This window comes from Chelon labrosus, assembly GCF_963514085.1.
Source record: "Chelon labrosus genome assembly, chromosome: 23".
Lineage (NCBI taxonomy): Eukaryota > Metazoa > Chordata > Actinopteri > Mugiliformes > Mugilidae > Chelon > Chelon labrosus.
Window position 1 is genome coordinate 15799332 of NC_140356.1, and position 20769 is coordinate 15820100.

The 20769-nt window shown below is 42.8% G+C and overlaps 1 protein-coding gene across 1 annotated transcript; it reads right to left on the bottom strand.

Moving 5' to 3' along the window:
* Positions 1 to 634: 634 nt before the first annotated feature.
* On the bottom strand, positions 635 to 16442 carry gnai1 (guanine nucleotide binding protein (G protein), alpha inhibiting activity polypeptide 1). The gene is made up of 9 exons (XM_084573365.1): positions 15864 to 16442; positions 9700 to 9742; positions 7522 to 7663; positions 6792 to 6949; positions 5198 to 5326; positions 4228 to 4357; positions 3892 to 4045; positions 2412 to 2642; positions 635 to 1966 (listed from the first exon to the last, which is right to left on the bottom strand). The coding sequence occupies exons 1-8, from the start codon at positions 15979 to 15981 to the stop codon at positions 2452 to 2454; spliced, it is 1065 nt and encodes a 354-aa protein (XP_084429491.1). The 5' UTR covers positions 15982 to 16442; the 3' UTR covers positions 635 to 1966; positions 2412 to 2451.
* Between the last annotated feature and the right edge of the window lie 4327 nt (positions 16443 to 20769).

Below are 20769 nucleotides of genomic sequence, written 5' to 3' on the forward strand. Positions count from 1 at the left end.
TACATCTGCACAAGCTGTTCAACCTTTTCGCGGTGGCCGTGTGTAATTTAATTTTCATCCGAACAAGGCTTTCGCATCGAGGACTGCTGCAGTAACGCAGCCTTTAAGGCCAGACCGGAATACAAATGTGATGGAGGTTGTGTGTGTGTGTGTGTGTAGAACTGTCAATATTGTCTGTAATTGCCTCTGTGCGACTCCCAGTTCGGAAATAACAAGGTTTCTCGGCTGACAAGAAATGAATACGGCGCGAGTGACGGCATACAGCCTGTGTTGCGAGCTCGCCGCTCACAAATACAAAAGAATCAAGACATTAAGCGAATGATCTAATGCTTATAAAAGACACACGCGATACAAGGGAACTCACATTTGACTGTATCTACGAGGTAAAACTTCCCAAGTCATCAGACACCAAAGGGGAGTCTTAGGTATTTATCCTTTAGGAGAACATGTGATACCAGCATGACCTAAATGAAAGATCTGAGAGATTAAAATGGGGAGCAGAACTGAATGTTTTTATTCTCCTCCTCTGTGCTTCTGCAGCTAATTAAAGTAACGGCAAAACAAATTCAATATACAATGATACAATCCAATATCTGTTCCTATTTGTCAAAGACGCACATTATACCGTCGGTAATGATGACACAGCAGCTCCGTGTGGTTTGTAAATGGTTTTTATTAGCAAAATAAGGGAGATGAGTCTACAAAGATTCTCCTTCCATGGAGAACATACACATACATTGACAGTTGTGGCAGTTTTTTTTATTTTATTTATATATATATATATATGAATATATATATATATATAATAGATCCGGGACCAGATTTATCATCGTCATCACTCCTCTTGGCAAAGTGGTTCTGATCTAGAATCACAGACCAGCCTCCCCCTGACCATCTTCCTGAAGGATGGGTTTTCTCGGATCCTCAAACGTTGCCCGTACTCTCTCTCTCTCTCTGAACTGAGTCTGAACCTTAAAACATTTCAGACCTCACCCTCGCCTTTAACACCAGTCTACTCTGTGGTCCTGTTTATCCTCTCCTCAACACCATCTCCTCTAAATACATTAAAATATACAGTAAAATGTGCCTAGTCTGGTCTCTGTACTCGAAACACTTGAGCGTACTATAAGCTCAGCGCCTCCTCGACTAACCATTTTTTTCTGAATGGTTGGGAAGAATGGATATTTTATACACTGCTTAAAAACCAGAACCCCAGATTTGTGGGGTAAATGTAACAATATACATCTCAGTATTGTACTGTGTGATTGGCCATCAAGGCCTTCCATTGTCATGGCGGCGGGTAGGGGTGGGCGGGTGGGTAGGGGGACTGTGGAGGCTACATGTTGGTCACCATGGAGACCCATGTACCTTTAGACCAGAGGGAAATCTTCCTCCTCCTGATAGCTCAGTGGTGTGCACACAGAAGATAGCAGAGAGAGACACTAACATATGAAAACAGTTTACCTCTTTATGTTTAGAACAATTCAGCAGGCAACAGAACAAGCATCGGGACTACGACCGCAGTAAAAAGGCATGCGAAGGCACAAGTACCAACAGACTGGACTCAAAAGGTCGTACCCCTTTTCTTCCCTTTTTTTTTTTTTTCTCGGTTGTAGGGAAGGAAGAAAAGAAGCATTTCCACCAACAGCAAAAGTTTCCTTTTCCAGAGACAGCGGCAGAAAGAACAGCAAAAACGTGATCTCCACCTTCTCCTCCTCCAAAAAAATAAAATAATAAAAAGAAAGGAAAATAAAATGAGAGTGGAAATTCGCCGTGACGCTTTTACAATGATACAAACATCCTACACAAATGCTTTAACGCTAGTTCAAAAATGTTCCAAGACAAAAAAAAAAAAAAAAAAACATAAATAAAGCTGTTAAAAGTGGCATATAGTACAGCACTGGTCCGTGACTGATCCTCTTCTCATCTTCCCCACCAAAGATGCACAATAAGCTGGCTCCACCGCCTGAGGACAGAAGAGGAGACATAAAGGAGCATGAGCGAGAGGACAGTTGAGAGGAGGGAGGAGCTCGACCTTATGCAAACATCTAAATGGAGCAGGAAATGAATTTAAGTCTTTTTTTTTTTTTTTGCTATCCGCTGATTAAATTACGACGGATTACGCTGCATCTTTGTGCTCGACGCCAGCTACGCTCGCTCATAAATCCCATAAATTTAAACTTTAAATTGGCTTTAAATTCAAATGTAAATTGTAAAAAAAACAGGCCCCTGCGGATTTCCTCTCCACAACTCCCACTCCATCCTGACGCTACATATTCAGTCATAATCCTGACATGTGCACCCCGTCCGTGACGCAATCCTGCACACATGTCCGCCGCATGTGAGCCAGGAGAACGAGGCGCCGGTCCGGCTCCGGTTGTGAACTGAATTGAGGCGAGGGGTTTCCTTACCGAGAAAAAAAGGGCGTCGTTTTTATCGTCGTCATCGTTCTTAGAAGAGACCACAGTCTTTCAGGTTGTTCTTGATGATGACGTCGGTGACGGCGTCAAAGACAAACTGCACGTTCTTGGTGTCTGTGGCGCAGGTGAAGTGGGTGTAAATCTCCTTGGTGTCCTTCCTCTTGTTCAGGTCCTCGAACTGACACTGGATGTAGGCGGCAGCTTCCTCGTACGTGTTGGAGCCTGGAGGAGGAGGAGGAGGAGAAGAAGGAGGAAGTGAAGTAGCCAGGAAGTCACCACATAGGAAAGGACATTGTAAACCTGTTATTGTATGGTTTGAGGTAATGAATGGCATGGTTTGGGCCACATCCTGTGAAGAACACTTCATTCAAAAAGAATAAAATGGCCGTTTCTTGTTATAATATTGAAGCTAAAAGCCTTGAAAGCAAATTAATATGTTCTTCATTTGTTTGATCCGTTCAAAAGGTGAAGTGTCATTTTAGGAAGCTGCAGGTTAAGAAACACTCAGACACAAACGCCAAACTACCACAACTTCCCAGTTTTATATGAGTCACATGGATTAACCAAATCATTATGACCTGTTTCTTGTTACATTTAGACAGTCTGACTATCAGTTTCCTTCTATATGCTAAGCTAACTGGCTGCTGGCTGTAGCATCATGCTGATAATGACAGTTAGAGTTAGGGCTGGACGATATATTGACGTTTTTAAGATATGTCGATATGTTCTCATGCTAGATATAGCATGAAAGTACATATGTATATGTTTAATCAATACACTTTATGTTGTGTTAAAAGAGGACCACCATGTTGTCTATGTCTTCTCTCCCAGGTCTCACTTAATGCTCCGCCCATTTCCCTCGCTGTATGTTTATTTTATTCAAATAGCAATTTTATTGTATTTCTTATATAGCCATTTGTCATATAAATGTATAGCAGTCTGTTACATAGAGTGTCTTCTTAAATTTACGGCTTTCTAAAAAATATCGCAATATATATCGCAAAAATATCGCAAAATATATCGTATATCGTATATCTTTCAACTAAAAAATATTGCGATACAAATCGTATATCGCTTTCCACCTAAAACAATATCGGGATGTATAATGTAGATCGCATTTCAACAATAAATATTGTGATATATATCGTATATGGCCTTCCAATTAAAAAATATCGCAATAATATCACAATATATATTATATATCGTATATCTTTCAACTAAAAAATATTGCGATACAAATCGTATATCGCCTTCCACCTAAAACAATATCGGGATGTATAATGTATATCGCATTTCAACAAAAAATATTGTGATATATATATATATATATCATATATGGCCTTCCAATTAAAAAATATCGCAATATATACCGTATATCGCCTTTCAACTAAACAATATTGATATGATTTTTAGTCAGTATCGTCCAGCCCTAGTTTGAGTGAATTAAAAAGGCTTTCGGGGCCGTTCTCACCAGCGTATTCGGGGTAGCAGATAGTAAGAGGGCTCTTCTTGATCTTCTCCTCAAACAGGTCCTTCTTGTTGAGGAAGAGGATGATGGAGGTGTCTGTGAACCACTTGTTGTTGCAGATGCTGTCGAACAGCTTCATACTCTCGTGCATTCGGTTCTGAGGGGGGAAAAGAGAAGAGTGATGTCGGTCGCTGTGCGTTTGCTCAGTGATCCATAAAAAAAACGGTATAGAGATCTCGGGCGGAACCCTATCCTTTATTCCTCCTCCTCCTCCTCCTCCTCCTCTTCCTCCTCCGACCCATCACAATTCAGCTATTTTAAGCTCAGTCACACGCTCACCATCTCTTCATCCTCAGCCAGCACCAGGTCGTAGTCGCTCAGGGCCACGCAGAAGATGATGGCGGTCACGCCCTCGAAGCAATGGATCCACTTCTTCCTCTCAGACCGCTGACCGCCGACGTCAAACATTCTGAGAAGAGAGACAGAAGGACATATGTTCGAGCATGGATGACTGTCTTAAGGCTGTCTGCTAATTTCTGATCTTTATCTTATATTAACTTATAACAGTAAGTAAACGAGGGCAATAAACAAAGAAATTCTTTATCTGTCATCACTGAAGATTATGAAATTTCCTTAGAATGTCAGAAGTGCCAACTCATAACTGTTATATTATCGCAACAGACAGAAGATAAAGGATGTTTTTAACTTTCAGATTAGGTTTAAAGGAAAGGCATGAACTGTTGAACTGAACTGATATTTTGTCTCAATCAGGACGTATGTGTGTGTATAGGCAAATCTAACAATGGATGCATTCAAATCAGATTCCAGGAAGACACTCTTTAATGCACAGAAACGAGAAAATCGAAAGGAGGAGTTGTGGTGGATTAACAGAAGCCTCATTTAGCTTCTGTTATAACCCTTATCCCCTGACGTCCTACATTTCATGAATCAACATCTACCTCAGGTTTTTTTAACTGTGTGGTTATATGTAGCTACATGGTATTTCACTCATTGTTTCAATGATGCTAAAACGACCCACAACACGTCTGCTGAACACTGTGACATCACCAAACTGCCCCCACTTCCTGTCTGTGTTTGCCAACAGAGGGCCGCGGCTGAGTCACCGATGATCCGCGCAACACCTTCACAAACGGTGTCACAACTTACAGCTGTGCACGTACTAAAGGGAATTTCTATGGCAGCGAGTGAGTCAGTCGCAGGAAGGAAAACTAATTAAGCCATCGCGGTTTTTTTTTTTGTTTTGTTTTTTTTGAGCCGGAGCCAGCTGTTGCAGTGGAGAAATTCTCACTTGAAGTGCAGGTCCTTGAACGTGAAGTGCGTCTCCACAATGCCTGTGGTTTTGACTCGGGTCCTCAGGACGTCCTGCTGGGTTGGGATGTAGGTGGCCTGGGATATCCTGTCCAGATCGTTCAAGTAGCTGAGAGAGGGACACAAAGAGAAGGAGGGGGGATGAAAGAGAAGAAAGGGGAGCGAGGCAGAGTGTGAATGGAGGTCAAGAGTGTGTCAAACACCTCCCAAAGCCTTTGGAAGGATAAGCAACTGCTCTATGGCTGAGAGTGTTGACTAGATAATTACTGAGATCGAGGCATGTATTTTCAGTTGCAAAAAACCGCAAACTACATAAAGACATAAATTTCTCTTTTCGTTATGTTTAGACACAATGGCGCAGAGGTTTAGCGGTCGGAGCGCCCTAGGCTTTAATCTAAGCCCTGGTCTTTTCAGCGGGGAGGGAGCATTGTTTTCTCTGTGGCCGGTGGGGTCCCTCTGGTCCCTCTGGGCGCTCTGCTCCCTCCCACAGTCCAACAATATATAACGCGGCCGCTTCGGAAACTCCCCACATGCGAGCGTGATTGTCTCGCTGTGTGTGTGTGTTCGGCCTGTAATGGACTTGCCATCTGTCCAGGGTGCTGTCCCACATTTTTGCCAAATAAAGTACCTGAGAGCACTCATGCGACTCGGGGAAGCTAAATCTAGGCATGTTTCTTTTCTTTCTTTTCCAAAAATCTTTGCACAGTAGTCCAGATAAAACATAAAACTTAAAAACCGACCTACATTTTACTGGAGCCTGGTTATTATTTAATATTTGTCGAGTGTGTTTCCCGAGCCCCATGCAGGATATTGCACTCTCTGGATGTATAATGACGCAAGTTAGTACTTCAAGGTTACTGCTGATAAATTACAAGGGAGGCAGATTAGTGGCCTCTAGTTGCTAGCAGACAAACACAAGTAATCTCCCTTTCACGCAAACAACCTTTTATGTTTGCCTCCCAAGATGTTGAATGAATAATAATTTAAAAAAAAAAAAACAGGGTTTAGCATTGGTGTTTCCTATTCATGACGAGCCCCTGGACAGCGAGGATTAGAGGAAGTGATTAGAAAATGGCCAACAACTGCAGCTCCCCGGACCCGCAACATTAACCGCCGCCATTTGTTCTGTCGCAGCAAAAACAAGGCAAATGGCTTCTTCGCCCTAAAAACCAGAGAGTCCCAATATACGCTTTTGTACACTTTTTAGATATGTGGCAAATGTTTGTGCGCTTATGTGAAAGGTCAGAGATTAAATACTCTTTCCAGCCACTGCTTTTCAGACTTGCCGTAGAAAAGCAAATATTGACAGTCTAAAAGTCCAGACAGATGCGTGACAGCGTGGCTTTCTGCTCTCCAAGCATGGCAGAAGGCTGGAGCGGGCCGTGTTTGGCTAGACGTGGAAGCAGCTCTCCGCGTGCTTGGTAGCGATCGTCCGCCGTGAAAGGCTTTGCCGTTAAAAGCTGTTGACACGAAACTTGCGAGAGCTCTCCTCTGCGGGTGACTCACAAAAAAAAATCCGCCGTACCCCGCAAATTATTAACTCTGTTGACGGTGCGCTTGTTTGTGTGACTCACTATGCTGCCGAGTCGTTGAGCTGATATTCGCGGGAGCGGCCGAAGCAGGCTTGCACACCTCCGTCCTTCCAGAGCCGCTTGATGACGCCGGCCAGCTCGGCTGTCATGAAGCCTTCCTCCGCCGAGCCGGCCAGCACAAACAGCTGCCGTGCATCATCCTAGGAGAGGAAACCATAAATCAGCCGTCGAAGTCATTACTCCATTTCTGTAATTAACATTAATCTGCCATCAAGCTGAAACGTCAGTCACGGGGTAATAAAGCAGTTTAAGGTAGGGCTATAAATTAAATGTGAATCCATGTGTGATGGCAGGGACATATTTATAGTCTAATCTCTGACTACACTCTTGATATCACAGACAGACCTGAGTACTAGCTTCCCTTTTCCATATGCAGGCAGTAGCCACGTGCAGAATGTAACTGCACACTGTTTGCTTGCACAGACAAGAAGGTCAGTAACGTCTGTAATTCATTTTCTGTGTTGAAGACCCAATCAGGAAGGAAACTAGTGTCGTAGGCCAATGGGACTCACTCATACAGCTGATTGACGTATGACACAGAGTTCCACCAAATGCAAGGAAACACCGTCCATGACTTTGGCTGCTACCACCAAATTCACCATGTTAATAGCCAACTTGGAGCATCAGGTAAACCCAGATCACACATTAGCTTCAGGTTTCTACTCTAAACTGAGCCAATTAAACCCCCCCCCCCACTCTCTCCGTCACTCACGGCTCTCGCGGCGTCGCCGAAGTCGATCTTGAGGCGCCCCATGGCTCTGATGATGGCGATGATGGACTGGATGGTGTTGCTGTAGACCACAGCCTTGTACTGCTTGCATTCCTCTTCTGAGTAGCCTGCCTCGTGGATGATCCTGCAGAGAGAGAGAGAGAGGGGGGGGGGAAAAAATGAGTCAGTGGCCGAGCTATTTCCCTCCGCTGCTTCCATCCCAGCTGAATGATATGTCCTCCTTTTTTAACATTCTTAGAATTGAGTGATTTTCTCATCAGCTCACATTCAGCTCCGCTTGTAATACTCCCAACCGACGTGTTCGCTGTGTGGCCACAATGACCCTGATCTCTTCGCTCTCCATTTCTGGCAGCTGGAATTACAACCGTATGGGGAAAACAAGCCTTTTCTACACTCAGTTCATTTTGTTTAAAAGCATAAGCTAAATGTCTGCCATCTTTGAGTCCTGGCAGTTTATTCTACTATAATAATCCTAAATAGAGACATGATTACAGTGCCCAAAAATAGTTTGATTGTTCTATACATTTGTCAAAAAAAAAAATCAGGCCAACAATGTGCTGAAAGCCTCAAGTATTTACTCCTACTGAAGATGTAATGTATTGTTTAACTTGCAGTAAGTGGCTGAGTTCACCGCAAAAGCTCGAGCTTGAGTTTCTGTTAGTTTTAGATGTTGGTGCAGAGGAGTAAAAGGACGCAGACACAGGAAGAAACTATGGAGACTATGCCATGTTGTAGTGGTGACGTAAAGTAGGCAAGTTGAACTACTCTCAACTTTAAGACTGAGGCAACTCAGTCGCAATGTCTAGTCTTGTTGCGTTGAATGAACCCAGAAGGAGAAGCGTTGACACCATCCCTCCTTATACTAGAAATATTATTTATATTCTGCTTGTTTCAATTGGACACATTTGGTGCGAGAAATATAAAAGAGGATTACCTAGGCAACCAGAGCCTTGAACGTCCACTAGCGACCGATATTTTAATATTTAGTTATCTAACGATCCGAGTCCTGATCTGATCTTAAATAAACCAAAATGTCCTCCCTGGATATTCATAAAGACTTTTCTTATCTTACATTTATTCATCCAGAATGCCTTGACACTGTCACGAGGAGACTTTGCTTAAACTGAGCGTTCAGTGTTTGTTGTTATGTTAGTGCAGCCTTCGCCTGAGTGTACTCGGCATATTTATTTAATTTTCGGTTGGTGGTATTGAGTTACGATCACCACCTACCATCTCATGAAAGTTTTCAGAGTAAGAAGTCGTTCTTCTTTTTCTTCGTTTTCTTTCGGGCAGCTTTTCCACTTTGTCAACTGACACTACAGGAACGAGGTTTTGGTTCATGGCAGACCTAAACGCTAGGGCGCCGATCCGATCCAAACATTTTTAAAAAAGCCTCATCAGGACATCCATACCAGCTACCAACTGACTGTCAGCTACAAAGTAAAGGGAAATGAGCACAATGCTTATAATACGTTGACCGGCATTTACACCTGCAACACTTCATGTAAAAAAAAATTCGAATGTCATCATACTGTACCTTCCCCTGTTCACTTCACTTGGTCTTTTAACCGGTTTGTTGACAATAAAACTTCTCTTCCAGTATTAAGAAAGGCGGAAAGTACAACCTAAACCATCTGACAACATTTATATCCGCCTGCTGCAACATGCTCCAATGAGCATGCAGCGTTAGTAAATACAGAGATTATCTCTCAGCTCAATTGCGCTGCGTTCAAATTTATGAAAACAGCCTTGGTGAGGAAAATAATATTTCTACATGAACAGTGTCCTTGTTCTCACATGCTGAGCCCCACTGACTGATGGGTGTATCTGCGAGATATGAAGAATGCCATTCGTATGCATGACACATGATGTATAGGCACAATCCGTATTAATGTATTCTGCCTGTGCGTCTTCGCGATCCATTACGCACGGTACCTGTTTGTACTGCAACTCTCAGAGTGTGACATTACCCCCGAGAGACGCCACAAAAAAGCGCGATTGGTGTTTGACACTGTTTGTGTTGTGGAAAATGAACACTCTTCCAGTGTGTAATCTCACGCGGCGCCATTCTGCATATCTGATCGGAGGAGCCGTCGGAAGGAGAAGTTTGTTTTGAGCGCTCTCTGTGTGTGTGCGGAATGATTTGATGTAGGGACTCACTTCATCTGCTTGACAATTGTACTTTTCCCTGATTCACCAGCACCTGAAAAAAAAAAAAAACAAGACAGGAGAAAGGTTATTATTAGAGAGTGTAATTACTTCAGGAGATAGGGGTTTCATATATATATCAATGGGACAAATGAAGCACTGTGTTCTTAAGCCTTATCTGGATATTTTAAATGGAATATTTCAGAGTTTTCAAACTAAAATCCAGCGTGACTGAGCGATGTAACGAGGAACCATGAAAATGAAACCCGAGCATAACCACTGCATCCCAAGAAGAACTGAGAAACAAGTACGTGTGTGTTTAAGCTGAGGTTGAACTCGAGTGCTTGAGTCAAAAGGAGCCTTTCAACTTCTGGTATCACCTCCAGGGCTTTCCAGCCCAATATACCGATTATTCAGCGTCCCAAAAAAGCTCGATCGGATCAGATGTTTTTTTTTTCCGGCGTGTTCTCGGCGTTCTCCGGTGATTATTAAGCGATTAAGCTTATTATTGACAGCGCTGCGAAATTCCTGAAAAACGCGGTGTCGCTACAGGACGAGGCCGAGGCGCTCTCTGCTGTCGGCTAATCGGATTCGACGGCAGTTTATCTGAGCGATGAGACCTCGCAAGTGTGATTAAAAGATGGGAGGTCGGGGGGCGGGGAGAGACTGGGAGACCGTAAAGGGAACCAGGCGTCCGGCTTTTGTTTGCCGGATCGCTCGAAACGTCACAGTGTCATGGCAACTGCTCTCGTTATACGCAGGACATCCATCTCTGCTGCGAGGCCACAGTCACCTGAGGAGACTTGTGTTGGCGTGTGTGTGTGTTAGTGTGTGTGTGTGACATGCTGGCCTCCACTGAGACCATTATGTATTATGCATCTGCTGCTCGTTCTCTACTGTATTCGATGCCTCCATCACTAGGAAGTGGCCTTTTATTGAAATTTCTCCTCTACCAATCAAAGCCATCTGCGATATCCTCATAAACCGCACTCATTAGACCTGTGGCGTCTAATGGGTATTACCATAAACTACATTAGATCTACTAATGTGCAATCATGGAGTCATATTACAGCGGCGGACACCGGCGGAGGCAACCAGCCGGTCCTCGCTGACGTAATGACCCGCTGCTAGTTCTTTTAAAACCACTCGAGAGCGTCTATTCCCTGTGCGAATCCCCACAGCTCTAGAAAAAAGGGAAGTAAGAGTCATATCGTGAAATCTACCACTATCTGTTACCGCGTGATACTGTCAGCAGAGACAAGATGGTGTGCTCTTGCATAAGAAATCATCTGCTTAATCTAGTTCCACTTTCCTCGTGGTAACCAAAACAAAAATTTTTTGAAGTGTGCTACTTCTCGTCGAGCCTTTCAAGCCCTGAAAATAAAACTTTGAACAAGGGATTCATTAAAAATAGATGCATCTTGCTGCCGAATTCCTCTAAACTTTCCCCTCAGCAGCAACAGAGGAACTTCCTCCCTCAGTATAATTGGATGATATTCACCTGGGGACACATTATTTTAATTACGTGTCACCACTCAGGCGCCGGAGCACCCTGGAGGGGGGCGAGGTTGACGGTTACAGTGGCAGCTCCCTGCGCTCGGAGGCCAAACACTTGGCTCTGTGAATCCCTGTGGGGCTCGTACGCTGCGTTTTTACCGCCTGACTGAGGCACCCGCGCCCTCTTGAGCTGGCGCAGTCGCACCTTTCGTGCCTGCCCGAGACCCACGAACGCCTCGCGTACCGACTCAAAGTGGAAATTTCAAAGTGGAGCTCCTTATAAACACAATTGGGACACAAAAAAAATTGCAAACATGACGCCCAGTTTTTAAGAAATTGAGAAATTAGACAGCAACATCTGATGAATTGTCCCTGGAAGTGACTTTGACTGCAAGCAACTGCTACGCTGATAAGCTTGTCTAGTAATTTCAAGCATTCCACTGGTTAACATTGGAAAAAAATCCATAAATTTAGTGTCCATGTCATCATTATAATCAACTGAGCCATGTGTTTATATAAGCCACTTGGCTCTGGACCCTGCGACATGGTGATATCATTAGGGTGTGGTGCCCCAAAGGCCTCGAGGTCTGGCGAGCACAAGACACAGGGATTTCGCCTCACACACACTCGCAGACCTTTAAAGGTTTCATGAAACCACATGCCTGACCTATCGCTCTCCGTGCAGAGTCGTGTTGCACGCCCACGGCTTTGATGCACCCACCCCAAAAACAGCTCCACAACTCAAAACCACTGGAGCAGCTGGTTTCTGTTTCTAGCGGTTCAAACTATTTTAGGAAAATTCAGGCTAAACCCTTGCAGGGATTTTTTTTCTTCTTCTTTCTTTCTTTCTTCCACAGAAGCCTCCTTCTTCTTCTTCTTCTTCTTCCGCGGAGAACAGGGATGTTTCTATCTAACCGACCGCAAACACATCTTTCCTCTTGGAACTCCCCTTCAGTTGTTCTTCGCCCAGAGCTAGAACCCAGGGAGGACGGGGGAACGGCGGTATAAAGAGATGGAAGTGATTAAAAAAATGACTTGTCCATTTATAGACTTGCCATATGTTTCTGATAAATACCTCAGATAATCTGACTTCGCACAATAATCACAGTTAGCAAAAATTCCCCTCCACTCCAGCTGGCTTTCTGGGTGTGATTACTGGCACGAAGACAAATTTGTGCGTGTCAGGTGGTGCATAAAGGTCAGGGCAGTCGACCAAGTTGAGCAACAACCTCCAGGGCTGACAAATCAACATTGCCCAAAAACTGCACTTCCCCAAATAGCCACTCGAGGCTACAAAAGCAAGTCAATCCCTACAGACCTCCATGTTTAAAAACGCCTTATTTTATAGCAGATATAAAGATATTTACAGCCTGGGACAAAAGAAGTTTTGGTCTCTGGAGCCCATTTCAACTGTGCAGGGGTGGATTTTTATATAACTAACCTGTTAAAATTATTTTAAGGGTTTGCATAATTAAGGGTGCGGCAGTAAGTGACACAAGTTGCTAGCTAGCTTGAAGCTTGGTGGAGTCGGGCAATTCCAAGATGGCGACGATTCAAACTCCGCTCTTCCTCTTCAGGAACCCTATACTACAATCCATTGGCCCCAGCAAGACCGCTTTTAGTTATGGTATGCAGTCCAAGGCCCCGAGGAAGGCTTATGTTAAGTTTGGCACAATGCGCTAAACACATTAGCAATGCCACATTAGCAGCATGTTCTCTCTCTCTTTTTCAGCTTCACACATCCCTCTTCCTCTTTTACATTCTCTCGGCCTCCTGTAGTCATTTTCCCTTTATGATTTATTGTTCCTCTCACTCACTATCCAATTCCTCTTTTTTTATTTTTTCACATACCTCTGCCTATGTGTGTGTGTGTGTGGGGGGGGGGGGGTTTAAACCATGACTCACTTATGAAGGCTTCCAGGAGCCTTTCCGAGTGGAGTGGTGCTACCCACCGGGGGGTAATGACCACGCTAAATCACAGGCATTGATCCGCCAAACCGGCAAATCGACAGCGAAAAAGATGGCTTCCCCGCACACACAGGCACGGGCTGAAGCGTCCACACGCCGTTTGTCTAATGACACTCGCGGCGATAAAGGAATGCAAGCAATCTAGCTGCTTTGTCGTCAATAAGGTGGCCCCCGCGTCTCCGAGATGAGTAGCACACGCGCTAATGCTGGTTACAAACGTGGAAAACATTGGAAAGAGAACAATGAGCCTAGAGATTATTAATAATAAAAAAAAAAAAAATCTTCCCACAGTTGCACGACAGCTATAGAGAGAGAGAGAGAGAGTAATTAGGCTGAGGAGATTGTAATCTATTTTAGCGTGCAGATATGAATAGTAGCATAATTGGGTCCTGGAGATGATGGAAATAAAATGGGATCCAAATAAAGACTTGGATCTTAATGAGAAATGTGTTTTCAGAAAAGACCACAATTCCTCTCGCTCTACACCTGAGCCTGCCAGCTGCTTTGACAGCGTGTGCGCGCAGCCTCGAAGAGATTAAAATCATTTGTTCATGCAAATTCAGGGTTTTACGTCAGGCTGCTGATTTCATGCCGGTCACCGGGAGAACACATAAGCCTGCGATTAGCATTTAGGACGGCGTCTGAGAGCCACGAAAAAGAGACTTTTAAAGGCATCTCCGCAGCCTTGCCAGCTGTTTACTATCAGCCCGCATGCTTTGTCTGCTTTTTATCTTCGTTGGCAAGGTGTGTTTAGAGGATCTGTCGCGAGTCAGCAACCTCAAAAAAAAGTATCTTTTCAGCTCAGGTTTACCTTCAAGGCAAGGCCCTGACTCTCACGCTAATTCCCGCTTCACTGCAGCGGAGCTTTTCCATTTTTAATGCTCCAGTCATTAGCCGTGTTCTCGTCTTACAGCTCCTCTCCTCCTCCTCCTCCTCCTCCTTTCTCCTGGCATCCCGGCCCGGGCCTGCGTGTCGCTTCAGGCGGTAACCCGACGAGGCCGGGCAGGTTACCTGGCTACCACAACGCACTGACCAAACACAAACGACAGGGAAGAGTGCCAAAGCGGCCGCGAGCGGTGCCGCACGACCACAGGCAAAAGAAGAAGAAGGAAAAAAAGTAGCAGCATGATTTGTGCAAAAGCAACGGGTGATGCAAACTTATATTCCACCCTACAGCAAAATAGCAGGAACTTGACCCAACTTGCTTGCTTGCTTTCAGTGAGCAAGCCCCATCTGGCCTGCGAGCTTCCGAGGAATGTGGTTCGCCTTTAATGAGAAAATACGCACATGTTCCAACAACACTAACATCTCGCTGGATGTCACAGAGATTGCGTCCCTTTTTCCAACGACGCAAAATAAAAAAATCTCACGTTTATGTCCACAGAACATACATACATCCTGCAGCCCTCTGTCAGGTGTTTGCCTGCTCCTTGTGTGTCTTGGTAACCCACATACCACGTGTGTGTGCATGTCAACATATCCCAAAGCCGGCCAACCTGAGGGTCCGATGGAAAAGTTCTTCACCTACGCTCTCTATTTACACGGATAACAGTGTTTCCCCACTTGGGAGCGGAGGCATTCGCTTACACGTAAATGCATGCAACGCATAATTGCGCTGTCAGGCGGAGCTGGGAAAACGACAAAATGCATGTAATTAATGCAAGAAATTACGACAATGAAAGGCCTCAGCGGGTGCGCCGTGCCATTTAAAATCGCTCCACCAAAATAATAGCGTTGCGGTCGGCGGTTTCTTGCCAAACAGCACCAAGGGTTTGGGAAACTGTTCGGGTGCACGAAGGTCACTGGAAACTGGGAGTAATGAAAGGGTCATGAGGCAGCTATCTCGACATCAGCGTGAAATCTCGCTCGGCTATTTAAGTTGATCAGTGGCAAATGGGTGTAAATGGCTGCCATTATCTGCCCGTGTTTTTTTTTGCGGTTGTTTTTTTTTTTCTCCTTTTTCTTTGCCACTTTGTTACTGTAATTTCCTGCATTTGTTGCGCAAGTTGCTTGGCAGCGTTGAGATAAAACGAAATGTGGGCCCATCCACAAGGAAGCACGGGCAGGCTCAACTTTAGGGGAAGGGATTGAAAGCCTTGAAAGCCTTGAAAGCGCCCTAAAATGATTGGACTCGGTCTTTTTTTTTTTCCAGTCAGACTGAGTTAGGCCCGGGCCCCTAAAGAGCTCTGGGCCTATTTTCTCTGCACTGCTGTGGACTAGACGAGAGGAAATGTGCCATTGTTGAAAGGATTTAGTCAATACAAATGGTCTGCAGAGACTGCTGAATGGATGTGACGGCAACAGCAGGGGAGGGGGGGGGGGGGGGGGGGGATAAATAAAAAAAATAAAAAAAGACTTGGCTCTAATGTAGTTTAAAACTATATTAGAGCTGTATATAATAGCACATTGACCACAAAGTGACATGATGTAGTAGCTGGTGTTTTAGCTAGTTTTTTAAAAATGTTGCGTTCACTGACCAGAGTTAAGTGAAGCTAGCAAAGAAGAGGGGGGGGGCTGCTAATGCGGAATTGAAACTCGGTAACACTTCACAACCCTCACAATATTTTACCCAAGAGGAAAATAAAAGAAAATGAAAAAAAAACCCTAACTCTAATGTGGTTTTCACGACTGGGTGTGTTCTCTCTCTCGGCTAACCCAGCCGCGGGCGAACACACGGGGCGAACTTCGCCGCACCGACCACCCTCCCTTACCGAGCAGCAGCAGCTTGACCTCCCTGGCCGCCTTCTCCCCGTCGTCCCGCAGATTCCTGTCGATCATTTTACTGCGCTCCACCGCCGCCTTGTCCTCGGTACTCAGCGTGCATCCCATCTTCAACTGTGTCCTTCAGACCCAGATTGTTTTTTAAAAAAAATATATATCTATATATTAAAACACCATCAATTGGTTAAAACTGTCTTCACCCCGCACACACGCCCTTTTTTTTTTTTTTTTTTTTTTTTTAAATGACAGGCAACCGAGCTCGCTTTCGTGGGGCGAGAAAAAAAAAAAGGGAAGCGAATTATTTTCTCCCCAAAACAATAACTCCGGCGTTTCTTCCTTGAAAAAGCTAAAAACGTCTCCGGGTTCAAAAAATAAATATCCCCCGTTACATCCGAGAAAAAAGGCTATTTCGACAGAGAAACAATTCCTCTTTGGTGATGTGTCTCCCACCCGTTCGTCTCCATTCGTCGCAGCGGCGACTGTTAGTGTTGAATGTGAAGCAACGACTGGAGCGCGAGAGAGCTGCTGCGCCGTGCTCCGCGAGCAGCAACAACAAACATACTTCCGGTCGGATTTTTCACAATAAAGGCGTCGTTTTCGCAAACCTGCTGATAACCAACTACTATTGTGTGTGAAGCACTTTAAACTGTATTGTTTTTTTAATAAATACTTGCTACACTATGCAGGAAGCGAATTTCTTATTTACTTTATTCATACAGCCATCCTCTATATGGATTAATAGCACAGTTTTTGTGTATATTGTAACAATTTCTTCTTTTTGCATGTCATGCTTCTCATTATAAAGTTTTCTGAATTCTGAATCTGAAAACACACACACAAAAAAAATCTTCACCTGTTGCAGTAGTTAAATAGACGTATTACAGAAAGGTTTCGTCCCCAAAGTCTTCCAGTCCCTCAATTAATGATATAACGCAAATGAATAGTTTACATTGTGGTGCAATATATTTATTATTGGTCTAACTCAGTCTCTGAATTAGATTATAGAGTATGTTTTTTTATATGTGTCTATATGTGGTGGGTATCTTGCATACAATGACAAAGGCTTTTCTAATTTCTAATTCTATATATGTTTTTTATTAAGTAAACACTTGTATATTATGCCACACTGTGCAGGAAGCTAATTTCTTCTTTTTAACAAAATTAAGTTTAAATTTCTTGCCACACAAGCAATAAACATTACCTGTTTTTGGATAAATAATAACCCTGCATTCACATTTACATCATATGTAAACGGTTACAAAAACATCACAGCAGTTTTTAATGCACGAATAACCTGGAATAATCCTGATAGATGTCGTTGACTACATACTTTGACTGCAACATCCATCATTTGAACCTTTAATGCGTGCCATTTTCCATCACTGAGTATATAACAGTGTGCAATGTGTATGAATCAATAATCATAATGATAATTGATATTTTCCCTCTGATTATGTATATATTTATTTATTTCAATACATTCTCACATCAGATTTGACCTCAAACCACAACAAGCTGCCACGCTTTTATTTTGAAGGAAGACGTCCAAACCGGAAACCACTTGATAACGGAACGCATTTCAAACCAGCACTCACAGAGCTTCACTGCTGCAAAAATAAAAGCCCATAATTCTTGCACTGAGTCTACATTATGTGATTATGTGACTATAATTTTGTAATGCACAATTAACTATTTTGTCTTGTGAGTATCAATAACAGTCTTACTACATTTTTTTTTAACAATGCATTTAACATACTGTACAAACTCCTGGACCTCTTTATATATCTGCTCTTATCCTTTATTATTATTATTTTTCATTATTTTAAGTACAAATTGAGATTTATTTTTTACACTTATTTAAGTTCTGTGTTTTTTTATCCTCCTGGGACCCGGTAGTTAATTTTTGTCCTTTGTAGGGGACATGAGTCCCTTATTGATATTTAAAAAACTATATAAGCTACAGAGTTGAAATCTGTGGTGCCATGTAGAGGACATCCTGGCCTTTTTATTGATATATTTATTGTTTGGGGTGTTACATGTGCAAAAGGAGCTCTGCATTCCAAAAATGGCTGACATCTCACTGGCCACATTTTATGGGAGCAAGAGAGGTAAATAGTCGAAAAAACATAAATTTATCATGGTTCTAAGTGGCTATTTGATATGTTTTAGTTAGAAAAGGGTTTCAGCTAACCTTCAAACAAGTTTTATTCATATGGACAACATTTTAACCACGGAGCAGTATACTTTTTGTTGATGTCCCCTGCTGTGGACATTGGGACTCAATTCATCTGTTTTTATTTAAAATTCACAGTATCACAGGTGACAGTAATTTGACAAAAATAGAGAGAGTTTTACTCAAAATTGCAGATGGAACTTGAAAATTTGTTTGAAAACTGAAATTGTACCACACCCATTGTGATCCGGTTTGGGTCAGGAGCAGTTAAATACATTAATGTGATGTTATTGTATTTATTCGACAGTAGAGATGAATTGATTATTCAGAATACTGCCATAAAAGATAAACGACGTTCCAGTTAACTACATTTAGGTTACAAGTTAAGTTAATTAACTTCATTAATTGTGTTAGTTGCTGTTGCTGATATTGCAGCAACAATTTGGTCAGATCAGACAAGAAAACAAAGAGTTTGAAACCTGTTGTCCACTATAAAGGACATTATATAATACCTGATATAAAATGTTTTTGAAAAAAAAAAAGAGGAGGTCTCAGGAGACTATACAAGAGAGCAAAAGTTACTGGAGTCAAATTCCTTGTATGTGCACACATACTTAGCCAATAAAGTAAATAATAATAATAATAATAATAAATGATTCTGATTCTGATATCACCATATTGTGCACATATAGTACACAAATGTACTTTTCATATTGCATACATATGTTTAGGCTAGATTATAACCGAGCGCCCCATGCTTCTGTTTTTGTTCCCATGGGAACCAACCGGTGTCAGTCCCATCCCTGCTCATTCAGCTGTACACAGCCATTGTTTGTGGTTTAAATAATTCACCCTGTCAGACTAAGTCAAGTGTGAGTCTTCAAAGTCAACGGTGCAGCTCCAGGTCCAGGTGGCGTTCACTTCCAGATTATCCACACAGATCCCTTTAGTGTAAATATTACCTCCCTGACTGGAAGTTTAAATGTCAAATGTGGCTTCTTCTTCTTCTTTTTTTTGGGGGGGGCGGGAGTAAATATGTGACGCTGACCTTTCTGCTCTAATCCGATGGAGGCTGCAGGGTTCCCTCTTTAGGTTTGAGATAACAAAAAACACATGGTGTATCCCTCCAAGAAAAAAAAAGTCATTTTATGTAACACAGAATATACTGCAGGAGTGCATTGTTAATAGGACACTGTTTCTTGATATAAAACATTTATCTTTATGTATTCGTCTGCTTCCATTATGAGTTTATATTCTAGGCTTTGCTAGACCTCCAGCTCGGTACATGTATTTCTTATGTGTGTGTGTGTGTGTGTGTGTGTGTGTGTGTAGATGGTTTTGTGCTTTCGTTGTGCAGTTATTTTTAACTTGAAACAACGAAATCAAACATGACAAACAATAGCACAATTTAATAAAACATTTAAACATAGGACTATTTAAAACTAGACTAAAAATAGCAATACAACTTTAAAAGAAATATAATTAAGCTGGGTGTCTCCTTTACTTCATGGAAGAAGGTGATAAAAGATAAAACATTGCTGTAATACCAAGAGGCAAAGGTGCAGTTCCACTATTGGCCACACGGGGCTCCAAAAGCAATTAAATCCTCATTGACCATCTAAAACTTTACAGCAGACATAAACAGATTTACAGCCTGGTAAAAGAAACGACTTTGCTTCCTGTTTTCTCCATCCATGCCAACTGTACGATGCTGGATCTTTTATAACTCGTCAGATGAAACTGAGTCAAAGCTTAAAGTTTTGTATAATTGAGGGTGTGTCCACTCTGAGTGATGGAGGGTGGCCTCACACGTGCGAGAGCCTCAGCTCCATTCAAGTCCCACCTTTTGGCACCCTTTTTTTTTGGAATAGCTTTGAGTTAGGAGAAGCCACGCACTGCCAAGATGGCGACGGCCGGAACCACCGCACCAAGCTTCAAAACTGCCCCACAGGAATCCTGTGATTAAGGTTTATGCATTTTTAAATACAAGCAGTTTGAGGTACTGTTTTTCAAACGTTTTTCAAAAGTTGCTGTCTTGTTGAAGTCCCCACAAGCGATGCATTGCTAGAGGAGCTGACTGATATACTGACAAACTATACTGGACTAGCTACCTGGCTAACGTAGCAACCGATAAAATAAGCATGAGTGAGAATTATATTAGAGCTGTATTTGAAAATGACAAGGTCATTGTTGTTTTCAACTTCCCAGCAATACATTCAGAAACTAGAATCGCTGCTTGCTCTGCTGTCATGTGTACTCTGCTCTGAGAGAATTGAAAACAACGCAATCGGAGCGTGCTGTGCTGCACAAATTATGTGGCGACACCATTTCGAAATTACATCTTTTCCTGTAATACATGTGTATTTTGTTAAAAAAACAACAACAACAACAAAAAAAAACAGCTGTCATATCTGCATATATTATAACCTCTACATACAGTACATAGGCTACAACACATTCACAAAGACCAGGCCAATATGGGGCTCCATTTGTCAGATCCCCCAAAAAACCACAAAAACAAAATAAACACTGCACGATATGTCCACAAAACACCCAGAAAGGTTTAGCTTTTCAGAAAATGCACACCAAGACATGTGGGCACACAAGATTTGTGACTACTTATAAAGTGTGGGCACATATTGCGTGTCCACACTGATCCTGAAGTTGCACTTTGCAAAATAAACAACACCGTCTGTCAGGTGAGATTCACACTGTTGGACAAG